This window comes from Gigantopelta aegis, chromosome 4 (genome assembly GCF_016097555.1).
Source record: "Gigantopelta aegis isolate Gae_Host chromosome 4, Gae_host_genome, whole genome shotgun sequence".
Taxonomy (NCBI): domain Eukaryota; kingdom Metazoa; phylum Mollusca; class Gastropoda; order Neomphalida; family Peltospiridae; genus Gigantopelta; species Gigantopelta aegis.
The window spans coordinates 28,385,720-28,399,214 of NC_054702.1; the positions used below are offsets into that span (position 1 = coordinate 28,385,720).

Sequence of the window (13,495 nt, forward strand, 5' to 3'; positions counted from 1 at the left end):
TAGCAGCAAGGGATCTTTTATATGCACCATTCCACAGACAGGGTAGTACATACCACGGCCTTTGTTACACCAGTTGTGGAGCACTGGCTAGGAACGAGAAATAGCCCAAAGGGCCCACCAACGGTGATCGATCCTCGATCACGCACAGACAAGCACTGTGTCACTGAGCTACGTTTCAAACCATCATTAGAGATTGGAGGCTTGATTCTAAAGTTTTATATGCATGGAGCCTGAAAGGACTCACCCCTTTTCAACACTGGCCCTAGGACATGTGCTTATAAAAAATGTACTGATACTTCAACACCATAGAAACTGTATGTGTTTGTCATCATTAGAGATTGGGGTCTTCATTCTAAAGTTTTATATGCACAGAGCCTGAAAGGACTCACCCGTTTTCTAAACTCCAGTTCAATCTGGTTGAAGTTCAAGCCCTGAAGCATCTGTTCATCCTTTCTGATCTGAGTCTTGACGTTCTTGTCCAGGTACCTATTGCTGGTCACTACTGGCTGAGGAGGTCTCACAGGCCACGTCAGTGCTGGGCAAAGAAGCAATTGGACTTTTAGTTTGTAGTTGTAGTACAGTTTTAATACTTTAGTGTAAAGAAACATGAACATTTTCTAAATAAATCTTTTAAATATTTAATAACTCTTGTACATCCCAATGAGGGAGAGCTCTAATTCATGACCTTAAAATTGAGTATAATTAAAACAATATAATAGCAACATTTTTTTAAAAACCTTTCTTTTTTGTGGGCTGCAAACAAGATAGTGCCTATGTACCTCTGTCAATTTAATCTGGCAGGAGAAAAACACTGTGCACCTACTTTACAGAAACCATGTATGTAACTCTTTCCAAATCTGCCATTTTAAGTTACTGTACCACTTTGTAATAACAAAAAAGCTGTTTTTTAACTAAATCAGTATCACCTAAGACACTTAACCATATTAAGGAGTACGTTCCTCTTCTAGTTTTTATGGAGTGTGATTTTCCCTCCTTAATAATTTGACGAGTGTGATTTTTCAGGGCCCTAACTAGGGCTGGGTGGGGGGGGGGGGGGGGAAGGGGCAGTTGCCCCCACTCCCCTAAAAAAATCTGGAAAGCATTATAGAAACTTAAAGAAAATTCTCTTCTTAACCATTTAAGGAGTTTTAGACTATTAACTACTCATTTGCTCCCAAAAACAAAAAATCCTAGCTACAGACCTCTTTTTCACTTTCCTGGTTGAGGTTTTCTTAAAACATGTTTGTAGTAAGTAGAGAAATTTAGCAAATAATTAACAAGTATTTCCACTTGAGTCATTCTTGATCATGAGGCCTAGTACGACAGCCACCTGAAACCTTTCTCAGATTGGCCCTAGCAATATGGTAAAAGACTTCTTCTACCTGATTGAGCTCCGGCTGGTAGTGTTGGTTTCTGGCCACTGATTCCTAGTCTGTGCAAAAAGTCCTTGTAGTTCACCGTTCCACTGTGATGGAAGTCATAGCGTTGCCAAACCCTGCAACAAAACGGTATTGTCACATATTTGTGTCAAAAGCTGTACAAAATGTGCTTTTATATCAACATAATTTTATCCCTGCTGGAAGCAGTTTGAGTAACAATTTGAAAGTGGTCCAGTCCCAAATCTAAATGTGAAGCAAAAGGTCCTTCATAGAATTTTAAGTGTTTCCTTGATGCATTACCAGCTTCTTTGTACTAACTGTACAAGAAATAATAACAGTGTGTGGGTTTTTAAACCAGTAATAGTGGTTCAACAAAATTCGGGACAGCTGCTTGACCTATTCTGGCATCCATGCTCCCGCCTACTTTTTAACAGTAAACTTTTCATTTTAAACCCACTTCTTGCACCCAACTTGAAATGAAAGATAACCTATTAGTATTAATAATTTCTCATCAGGAACCTATTTACTATTAGTGATACCATACCATTAGTGTTAATATCTTCTCATTAGAAATGGTCATAATAACAATACTCTAGGGCACAATATTTCACGAGAACCATTCTTCTGTTCATGTGTTGGTTATGCAACTTTAAAATCACACGAACCGCCAAAACGTGGTGAACAATTACATTCTAAAATTAGAAGTACCATATATCAGTAATGAAACTGAAAATTTATGTTTTTGACCCACCAATATAGCACAGAACCGTAGTTCAAGTGTTTTAGGATTAGGTAGGTCTATAACTCATTGGTTATGAGCACTATTTATAGGATATTAAACAAGCTTCCATTTCGTATCATGTTTATGTCCCGAGTGAAATAATTTTCAGTTGTCACGAGCTTTAGTGAGCGACAATGAAAATTATTTCACTCGGGACATAAACATGATACGAAATGGTAGCGAGTTTAATATCCTATTTATTATCCATAATCGATCTTAATTTATATCACTCATCTCGTTTCGTTGACTATAAGGTTGTAGTGTGCCAATTGATGACATCATCATGTGAAGTCAAAAGTGTTATGTCCCACTTTGATATGTACCAAGATATTTTTAACCATATGGGTAATAAATTCACGTTACCGAACAATCGATTACCTAAGTAAAACTCATGTGAACTGACTTCTGGTGACCTAATATTTTGAAATATTGTCTCCTGATACTCACTTGTCGAACTGCTGGTCTGTGAACTTGAAGCAGTAGTTTTCCAGAACTCTGCGTAGTTCGTGTCTTTGTATTTTACCATCCATGTTGTAGTCAAACAACTGCATGGCCTTCACAATGCTTTTCAGATTTCCACAAATCTACATTGGAAAATATAGGAATGTCATGTTTCTGTTCAGAACATTTACTTTCAACATGAATTAATTTGTAGTATAAATGGATAAAAAACTAACAAACAACTCCCCAACAGAAAAGGAATATTTTCTTAAAAACACCTCGATACAGTATTTAATCAGCTTTGGTTTCTGGGGTTAATAAACTTATTTTATGTGAGAAAATTATGGGAACATTGCAAAACCAATTATCATTAATTGCTTCAATGCATAATACGCATACATATTAAAGAAATGTCTTACAACTACATCTATGCCATGTCATTTTGGAGAAATAACTATGAAAAATAGTTGAATAAGATGAAACTATATAGCATCAAGGTCTTGTACCATGATTATTGTATTGAAAAAGGTCACACAAAATCTGTGTAAAGAAGCTAACCTTCTCACGAAGCATTTTCTCAATAATGTCCATGTTGGCTTCTTTTGGTGTTGAGGGCAGAGCATATCTGAAATGGAAAATTGTTTTCATCAAGTAACATTAAGACAGGAAATTATTTATGTGCTGCATCAATTCAATTTGTAAACTATCTTCCCTAGAACTGTAGTATATATAAGTATTATATTATTACCCATCCAATCAACACCTAAAATATTCAAGTGTCATTCTTTTTTAACAGTTTGTTTAGAATTTTCATTTCACAAATGCCAAACTATTATTGGAGCACCCTATTCAGGAGTTGGTCCATATGACCTTGATATCCTCCCTAAAATATTTCCAAGATCTGCCCTTCTGCTATCTGTGTAAGGAGGTTTTTTTTTTTTGGTTTTTTTTACAGCATCGCAGTCTAACAAACTACTGCACCCATCATCAAAATACAAGAGATGTCTTTTAGATATCTGTGTTGTATCAGTATTTTCTGACGCCATATAACCGTAAATAAAATGTGTTGAGTGTGTTGTTAAATAAAACATTTCCTTTCTTGCTTCCATATCAGTATGTTAGTATATAATATGAATGAAAATTTTAAACAATACAGATTAGTTTATGCAGCAATATAATATATCACCTGAGAAATTACCAAGAAATATCTTATATTTAACAAGCAATTTATGTTAAAATCATATTAGAATTATCTACATTACAGAAGAGTGTAATCTTACCTGTGCCTTCCGTTCATTTGCTTTTCACTGTGAGAATGAGTGACATCCTTGCCATGAAATTTATTTAAAAAGTCACCATATTTAACTGTGTGATTTGGATTAATGTCCACCTGTAATGAAAACAAAAGAATGAAAACTTTAAGGTAGTTAAAAAAAAACATGATTTGCAATACAGTAGCCTACATTTATAAATGATTCCAAATTTAAAACTGGATTTAACTTGATAAGTTGTGCTTGTAGAAATATCTGATAAAGTTACATGTGTATACCATAAACATGAGTGGATCATGACAGGAAAATTACAAATAAAATCCAACTGGAAGTCTGAGTCGAAGCCATACACGGGTCATACATAGCCTAAAATAAGTGAGATGGCACTACAAAGATAATATAATCAGAGCACAGTAATAGAGGGTGTTCTCCAATAAGGGCACTTTTTACCTAAAATGGCATCTTTTTCTGGAGAGGCACCTGTTCAATTGCGACCTACTAGGAAGGACCCAGCAATTATGGTGTGTAGAAAACAGACCTACACTATAATATTTGGTGACCTAACATGATTTCCAACTTACCTTGGCAATGAGTGATTGGAATTGCTCGGAAGACATTGGAAAACAAAAGGACTCCAGAATTCGGCGAAATTCTCCCTTAGTTACACTTTGGTTCTGATCTACATCATAAGTCTGAAATGCCTGGTATTAAAATTAAGAATAATAATTAAACTACTCAAATTATATATCAAATTATATATCAAATGTTTATAATAACTGTTTTTTAAAAGTGTAAATGATTTACATGAGATAAATATTATTTAATCGACAGAACTAGGTTAAGTTAAAGAATATTTGTGTCTACTTTACACTGCAGACCTTCTACATTTAGGGTAGATCTTTATATGTTGACATAAGCCATACCAGCAATCTTTTCCGAGTGGGTGATAAGAGGATAGGCAAGCTGCCACAGTTAGAATTCACAGGTTTAACAATTTAACTGTTTAAAGCTCACTGCCGTACTGTAGAACAGACTTAAGATAAATACTTGATTACAAGCCTGGGGCTTCTATTCTTTAATAGATGAATGGTTAAACCGGATACTATTTGAAATCTGTCTATTTAAGACCCATATTTTATTATTTGGGACATGCATGTGTAATAAACTAACAACAGTCATGTACAGTAAAACTCCTCTAAACCAAATAAAACGTCCGGTTTTAAGAGGTATCCGGTTTAGAGAGGTTCTCTTCTATACAGATATTTAAAAGGGGGCCATGACAAATGTCCAGTTGTGAGGGATTTCCGGTTTATGGAGGGTCCGGTTTTGGGAGGTTTCACTGTATATCGATAGACTTCAAATATACCGCTAAACAGGTTCTGAACAGTCAATGGTCGACATATCCTCAGTAACATTCAATCCTCATTAAATAATACTTATTATTATATACTCCACAAAAATAATTATGGACCAGCAGATGTTTTGGTAATTCTTTGCTAATATCATATTATTTTTAAATAATCAAGTTTTTTTTTATTATCGATGACTTCTAAAAATTGTTTCAGTAAAATTTAACATTTCACTTTAACTTATTTTCGTGCTTATATCCAATTATGGTTCAAGCACGTTGTCCTGGGCTCACACCTCAGTTATCTGAGTGGTGTGTCCAGGACAGTGGATTAGTTGTTAGTTGTTAGTGAGAGAGAAGAGGGTGTAGTGGTATTACACCTACCCAATGAGTCGTTAAATCTCGCTCTGGGTGGGAGCCGGTACCGCGCTGCGAATCCTGTACCTACCAGCCATATGTCTGATGGCTTAACTACAACACCATTGAGGCCAGTTAAAATTTAACACAAAACTTTATGCGTTTGAGTTGAGTGGTACTGATGAAGGAAGGAAATGTTTTATTTAACGACACACTCAACACATTTTATTTAAAGTTATATGGCGTCAGACATATGGTTAAGGACCACACAGATATTGAGGGAAGAAACCTGCTGTCGCCACTTCATTTTTTATTTTTTATTATTTATTAATTTTTTCAATACATGATATCCACATTTGGAATAACAGAAAACTTAATAAAACAGCAGTATTAAAGATACATATTCTAAATATATGCATAAGGGCCTACATATAATTATCACAAATATTAACCTTAATATCAACAATTTACTACTATTCTTGTCAGTTCTATATAAATATAACTCACATAAAGCCGCTGTCGCCACTTCACTGGCTACTCTTTTCGATTAGGGATCTTTTATATGCACCATCCCATAGACAGGATAGCACATACCACGGTCTTTGATGTACCAGTCGTGGTGCACTGGCTGGAGCGAGAAATAGCCTGCCACGACAATGAAGTCTCAGACTCTTTATTATAATAAAGAGTGTTGAGTTTAGACTCTAAAGGTTTTATGAGCATGGTGCCAGGTATCATAATTACTCCATGGCATATCTGATGTCCAATAGCCGATGATAAGATAAAAAATCAATGTGCTCTAGTGGCATCGTTAAATAAAACAAACTTTACTTTCCATGGCATATCTACATTTTTATGTTTATCATACATTAAAACCTGGCTGGAGCAAGAAATAGCTCAGTGGGCCGACCAACGGGGTGGTGCTGATGAAGACAAATTACCTGTTTGAGACTGTCGTACTTAGAATGGACATGTTCTCGCAGCAGAGTTTCCACCTCAATGCTAGACATGTTCGGGTTGACAAGACGACCAGCTTCCCTAGAACCTTGAAGCACACAAAAAGCAGAATATACATCTCAGTAAGATACTTGTACAAATTAAATATATACCAGCATTGATGCTGCAGTTTCAAAAGGTTTCTGTGTCAAAGGGTTTTTATTTAATTTTTATTTATTTATATATAATATTTTATACATTGTCATGTAAATCGGGGCTCACCCTGGAAAACAATTTGGTTTAGCCAGTTTTCAAATGTGTAGTATTTTCCCTTAATAATGATTAAAATGTGGCTAATTTAAGGAATATTGTATTAGCCAAAGACCAGGCCCGTAGCATGGTGGACATTATTGGGGGGTCCCAATTGAACGAGCGCCAGAGGCACGAGTTATTTGGGGGGTCTGAGTACATCATTCAAAGGTTATTTGCCCGTTACTGTAACTCTCGCCAATAATCTTGATCCGTTAGTCTTGCTACAACTTTTATATTCAGTTGAGATGTAAAGGTTATCGAAAAAACAAAAAACAAGCCCAAATTATTGGGGGGGGGGGTCCCCCTGGCCACCCGCCACCCCACCTCGCTACGAGCCTGCAAAGACTAAATGTTGATGCTGCTTTCTATACAAATTAGTAATTGGTTAATTTGGCAATGCACAGGGTGAGCCCTGGTGTATATGTTTATTTAATGTATTTTATATGTTTAATTGTTTTTACATAATGTGTTGTCAACTAGTGTAATCTTTTTAATGAACAGATCACAGAAGTCAAATGCTACAGAATATATATTCATTATAAACTACATTTAATATGTATGACTTCACTGGAAAATCCAAATACTGAAATCACACTTTTCAATACAGGATTAAAAATGCACATAAAAGTACCATAACAGTAACAAATTTGGGGATACTGACAATCACCAACAATTTTATGCCTTTATGGTATGTCATTCCCCCAACCCTCTTAAAAGTGTCCATCAAAATGTTTTACTTTATAAGGAATATTTTATTCTAAAAGTGTAAAGTTTGTATCTTCAGGGAAATGGTGATGAAAGTGAACAGCCCCTTGTAATGGCACTGTAGTTATGTACCTATTGGTGATGACTTATCACTTCGCCCCGACATCAAACTTTCTCTGGTACGCAGAACTGGCCGGACTGTGAACTGCACACCCTGAGTTTCAGGCAACAACCTCGGAACGACTGTGGCCATTTTTGTACTACTGAAAAAAAAGAAGAAATAATAATAATAATAATAATAAAAAATATATATATATTAGGTGGAAATATAAACTTAAAGTAATAATTATATAAATGTGTATGCACTTAAAATTTTATTTGTGTATCTATGATACTAATAAAATGTTCATATAGATATTTTAGATACAAGTAAATATTTATACAATGTAATAAAAGTAGTTTCATTAGATTTCATTGTAGTACATGTTAGCTATCTTAAAATTACACTGTAGTACATTTGTTTTACTTTCTATTCAATTTTAAAATATATGAGGGGAGGGGAGTCAGGGGAGGGTGTCTTCTTTTTCCAGATGCATAGTTGACATATGTACTGGTTCAGGACCCAGCTATTATTGGAGTCCTATCATCTATAATACATGTGTAAATGAAAAAATAATATGTACGTGTAATAATAATTTAAAAATAATAACAACATTAAATTGCTTCAAATATACAGTCAACTCTTGTTATAATGATATTCTTTTCTTTTCTTAATGTTGATATTATTATTCATGTCTGTATAATTCATATACAGAAATAAATGATTGAATTGTATTCACTATATAGTGTTAATCTGATTGTTATAATGGAATATTCGAGTTCCGACACTGAAAGTCATTTCCAGAAACAAACATGTCTTGTATTATTTCATCTTTACAATGGCACAGAGAATTACTGAACATATATTTTATTATCAGTATCAGTGTATAAATTATAACTGGCACAAATCTTTAGACAAATAGCTGTGACTGATCACCTTTCAGAGGCATTTTGATGTGCAGCTGAAGACTTACTAACATACACAGATATTATTACGCAAGCTTGTGTGTCATACTGATGTTATGAAACGAGTCAGGATTCTTGTATTGCCCAAGCGAGAGCGAGGGTAATACATGAATCCTGACACGAGTTTCATAAAATCAGTACAACTTACATGCGAGTGTAATAATTTCTTTATTATCCATATTATTATTGTTATTTTATTATGAATAACAAGAACCATCTCAAAATGTTTCAACCATGACTAGAAGGAAATGATGAAATGAGCTAGGACTGGGAAAGCAATATGTTATGACGTCGCTTTCCAAAATTACGTCATTACACTTGTTATTACACGTGTGCTTCATATGATTATTATGAACTTGGTTATGTTTAATCATGTGGATAAAAAGATTAGTTATGGTTGAATGTGCATGCCAATGACAAACTGTAGTACTATTCAAACAACATGCACTGTTCTTGTGTCGAGATGCAATAAAAAAACAAACATCTTGCGTTATTTTGACAGAGTTCATTTATTTATGTCATTTCTTGTGTTTGTTAAAAATTATCATTGGTTGTAGTCTATGTTTTTCATTCACTTATGAGTTTTGTGCAAAACATAGTATGCAATCTACATGTATGGAAAATAACTTAAGTTTGCTGCATTGTAAGATATTTCTGACTAATAAAATATTTCTACGATTAAACTTACATATTAAATATATTTTCTTGTTTAGAATATTAGTGTGCATATTCAATGTGTTTCTGGTCATCTTAATATTTGTAAGAAGCCCAAACTGGATTTTGTCTTCAAATGATTTTGTACGTACGAAAAAATAATAATTTAGGAAATAAAATGAAATTTAACCTAGTACAAATATTAGAATGATCAGAAACACGTTTAATATAGTGTCACTAATATTTTATGCAGAAAAATATATTTGATATGTAATTATAATCGTTAAAACGTCTCTGTTAGTCGATAACAAGTTAAAAATGGCAGCAAACTCAGGACTGTTCCTTTAAGTCTGACAAGATCGTTATACCAGCAAACCCATTATAATGGCAATACATGCACAGAACAAACATGACCGTTACAATGAGAGTTAACTGTACTAGTGAAAAGTCTGAATAATCAGCAACTGACAAATTCAAATTTTGTTCATTATATCAAAGTGACAAGATGTAGTCACTACATGTTTTGATGCTGATGACCTGATGACTAAACCACTACGGTCGATGGTGTGCAATAACGTATCCCGGGGGGGGGGGGGGGGGGGGGTCCAGGGGTCCTGAGCCCCTCCTTTTTGAAAACCGACCATAACCTTTGAGGGGAAACGTGATTATATTAACTGTTCTGTGTAAAAGGAGAGATCAGTCATCACATTTGGACCACTTCCCCCCTTTTCAGAAATCCTGCATCCGCGCCTGGTGTGTTTTGATAGATTAAACCTATATATTACCACACAGATCAAATTGTGTCAGCAACAATGTTGTTTGATATATACCAGCCTTGGTGGTGTCTTGGTTAAGCCATCGGACATAAGGCTGGACGGTACATGGTTCGCAGCTCAGTATCGGCTCCCACCCAGAGCGAATTTTAACGACTCAATGAGTAGTTGTAAGACCACTACACCCTCTTCTCTCTCACTAACAACTAACCCACTGTCCTAGACAGACAGCCCAGATAGCTGAGTTGAGCCCAGGACTGCATGCTTGAACCTTAATTGGATATAAGCAAGAAAATAAGTTCACTTTTTTATATATATATCAAACATGTAGGGCAATCTTAAAAAAAAAAACCCACTTGTAACCAACAACATATTTATGAGATAAAATATCATGTTTAATTTTGTTATAATAATACACATTTACAAACTGTTAATATTATATGTGCATAGCTGCCCTCAAACAATAATCATGGGGTGTAATACTGGTTATATTCAATAAAGATGCAATACAACCACACAGCATTACACCACAGGGATATTATTTACGTGTGGCAATTGTAATATTTAGCTTAGAAAATACTGGTATGAAAATAAACCATATTATACTGCCACACAGGCTACTCTTTTGATTTTTTAAGCAGCAAAAGGATTTTTATAAGCACTTTGCCGGACTTGATAAGATAATGGATAGCTGATATTACATATATTGACATAACAGCCATTTAATATAAGGTGCCATGTATATTGGGTCAAATGGGAAATCGTGAGTAGTGATATTCTGTTGACATTGTGCATCAACATAGTATATAATATAGTATACAAATGTAGTTTGACAGCAGATATATCCAACTAATAATACTGATATTAAACTTGCAACTTGGACTTAACTCAATCAGTCCCTGAAGGGATAAAAGCTATGACATATTATAGTACCTCGAATCCTATGAGTGCTGGTTATTAGTTGTTACATAATGCTACTCAAAATGCAACCAAAAATTTCTTTTTACATAATCCGAAAATTTTATTTTACATAACACGAAAACAGGTCATACGCCGAAAACAGATACCCTCGTAGTAAATCTGTAATAAAATTAACTACTTAGGGATACAGCCGACAAAAGCAATGCGTGCACCTTGCAAAGAAAGTAATATTTTTACGAAACAGGTAATAGTATTTACCGACAGTCGGCCTAGGGTAATGCTATAAACAGTAATCCTCCTCTTATGTCAAGTTATGATGGTCTGCTTTCATCATGGAAACCACAAACAGAAGCCGTTGTCAGGATCTCCATTTTCGGTTGTCAAAGAAAGGTAACCAATCGCTATTCATCGCACTCTTTTATTGTCCATAGCGGAAAATTACGAGATATACCGATTGGAGATAACATATGGCATGTATGTCACTGCTTTCACAACAAATAAACTACACAGCAATAAAAATTTGTCAGTAAACTTTTGCGCAAGTTTCATAATTTAAAAAAAAGTTGATCTTTTTGTAGAAATAATGTTGTTCTACAATAACGTCTCGGACGTGTCGCACAGTGTGCGCGCGTGAAAGTTATACATGATTACATGATATATCATATTACGTATCCCAAAATGTGACGTGTCGCACAGTGTGCGCGCGTGAAAGTTATACATGATTACATGATATATCATATTACGTATCCCAAAATGTGACGTGTCGCACAGTGTGCGCGCGTGAAAGTTAATACATGATTACATGATATATCATATTACGTATCCCAAAATGAAGATTAAAATTATGCATTCATTAAATACCGATCTGTGTAAATGAGAGAAAGAAATACAACCATTATAGGTATATTAGGCGAGCAAACACCAAACCCTCTACCAATGAGCCACATCCTGCTCCATACGTTATGATGTAACTCAGAAACTGGTGACTTTCAGTCTTTAAAAATTGTACAATGAAGGGAGAGAAGGGTCAGGATCCAGCTAACTTGGCAGAGCACTTGCCTAAGAAGCTTGGGTCGTACGACTGAATCCCTCTGTGGACCAAATCTGATTGGTTAGTTTTCATTCCAACCAGTGCCTAATGACTGGTATATCAAAGGACATGGTATGTGCTGTCCTGTCTGTGAGAAAGTGCATATAAAATATCTTTTTCTGCTAAAAAAACAAATGTAGCAGGTTTTCTCTTAGACTGTCAGAATTATTACCAAATGTTTAACATCCAATAATAAATTAATGTGCTCTAGTTGTGTTGTTAAACAAAACAAAATTAACTTTATGCTAAAAGCACAGTAATATGTTTAGTATCGAGAGATTAAAGGAATATTTTTAGATTGACTATTTGGTATCAACATAATAAAATGGTTTTCAACACTTAAAAAAGGAAACCCACTGTTGCCACTTCTACCAATAAAAGGAAGGAAATAGTTTATTTAACGAATGCACTCAACACATTTTATTTATGGTTCTATGGTGTCGGACATATGGTTAAGGACCACACAGATATTGAGTGAGGAAACCTGCTATCACTTCATGGGCTACTCGTTTTGATTAGCGGCAAAGGATCTTTTATATGCACCATCCCATAGACAGGATAGTACATACCACGACCTTTGATGTACCAGTTGTGGTACACTGGCTCAAGTGAGAAATAGCCCAATGAGCCCACTGAAGGGGATCGATCCCAAACCTTCTACCAATAAAGCAGCAGGTCCATATTGATAGCCCAGTGGTAAAGTGTTCACTTGATGTGTGGTTGGTCCAGGATCGATCCCCGTCAGTGGGCCCATTAGGCTATTTCTCGTTCCAGCCAGTGCTCCACAACTGGTGTAACAAAGGCCATGGTATGTACTATCCTGTCTGTGGGATGGTGCATATAAAAGATCCCTTGCTGCTAATCGAAGAGTAGCCCATGAAGTGGCGACAGTGGGTTTCCTCTCTCAATATATATGTGATCCTTAACCATATGTCTGACTCCATATAACCGTAAACAAAATGTATTGAGTGCATCGTTAAATAAAACATTTCCTTTGATATGCCAATCATAATTTTAAATGAAGGGAACTTAATGTTGTGTGTTGTGGTTATTTTGACACTTGGTTGCCACACACAGGATGTACAGACCATAACCTTTGATGTATCAGTTGTGGAGCACCTATTGGAATATGGGGCAGGATTTAGCTCAGTTGGTGGAGCTCCCCCAAAGTAAATGGGTTGAAGGATCGAACCTCCTCGGCTCCTCAACTCATTTGGGTTTTCCTGTTCCAAACGGTTTCACATGAATGTTATGGTAGTACTAAACCAAATAACTTCCGGCTGGGTCAAAGTTCGAGGTGCACCGAACTTTTGATAGAGAAGTGAACACCACAAGTCCTGTGATTGGTTATAAATGTGAGTGTGTTGGTTGTTAAAAATAATAGTTTCATCTAGGTAAAAAAAAAATGCAATTTTATTTCATCTAGTACCAATGTGTCAAGTAGCCTTGTGCTTGAAACATG

The 13,495-nt window shown here is 35.3% G+C and overlaps 1 protein-coding gene across 1 annotated transcript in view; it reads right to left on the reverse strand.

Moving 5' to 3' along the window:
* LOC121370313 (EF-hand calcium-binding domain-containing protein 6-like) overlaps positions 1 to 11,552 on the reverse strand; it is a 45,138-nt gene extending 33,586 nt beyond the window's left edge. The window contains exons 1-9 of the mRNA XM_041495454.1: positions 11,202 to 11,552; positions 7,663 to 7,793; positions 6,519 to 6,622; positions 4,454 to 4,573; positions 3,882 to 3,991; positions 3,160 to 3,226; positions 2,608 to 2,744; positions 1,383 to 1,495; positions 390 to 535 (exon numbers count right to left, since the gene is read on the reverse strand). Coding sequence (XP_041351388.1) covers positions 390 to 535; positions 1,383 to 1,495; positions 2,608 to 2,744; positions 3,160 to 3,226; positions 3,882 to 3,991; positions 4,454 to 4,573; positions 6,519 to 6,622; positions 7,663 to 7,783 — 918 coding nt within the window. The 5' untranslated portion in view covers positions 7,784 to 7,793; positions 11,202 to 11,552. The remainder of the gene's footprint in view (positions 1 to 389; positions 536 to 1,382; positions 1,496 to 2,607; positions 2,745 to 3,159; positions 3,227 to 3,881; positions 3,992 to 4,453; positions 4,574 to 6,518; positions 6,623 to 7,662; positions 7,794 to 11,201) is intronic.
* Between the last annotated feature and the right edge of the window lie 1,943 nt (positions 11,553 to 13,495).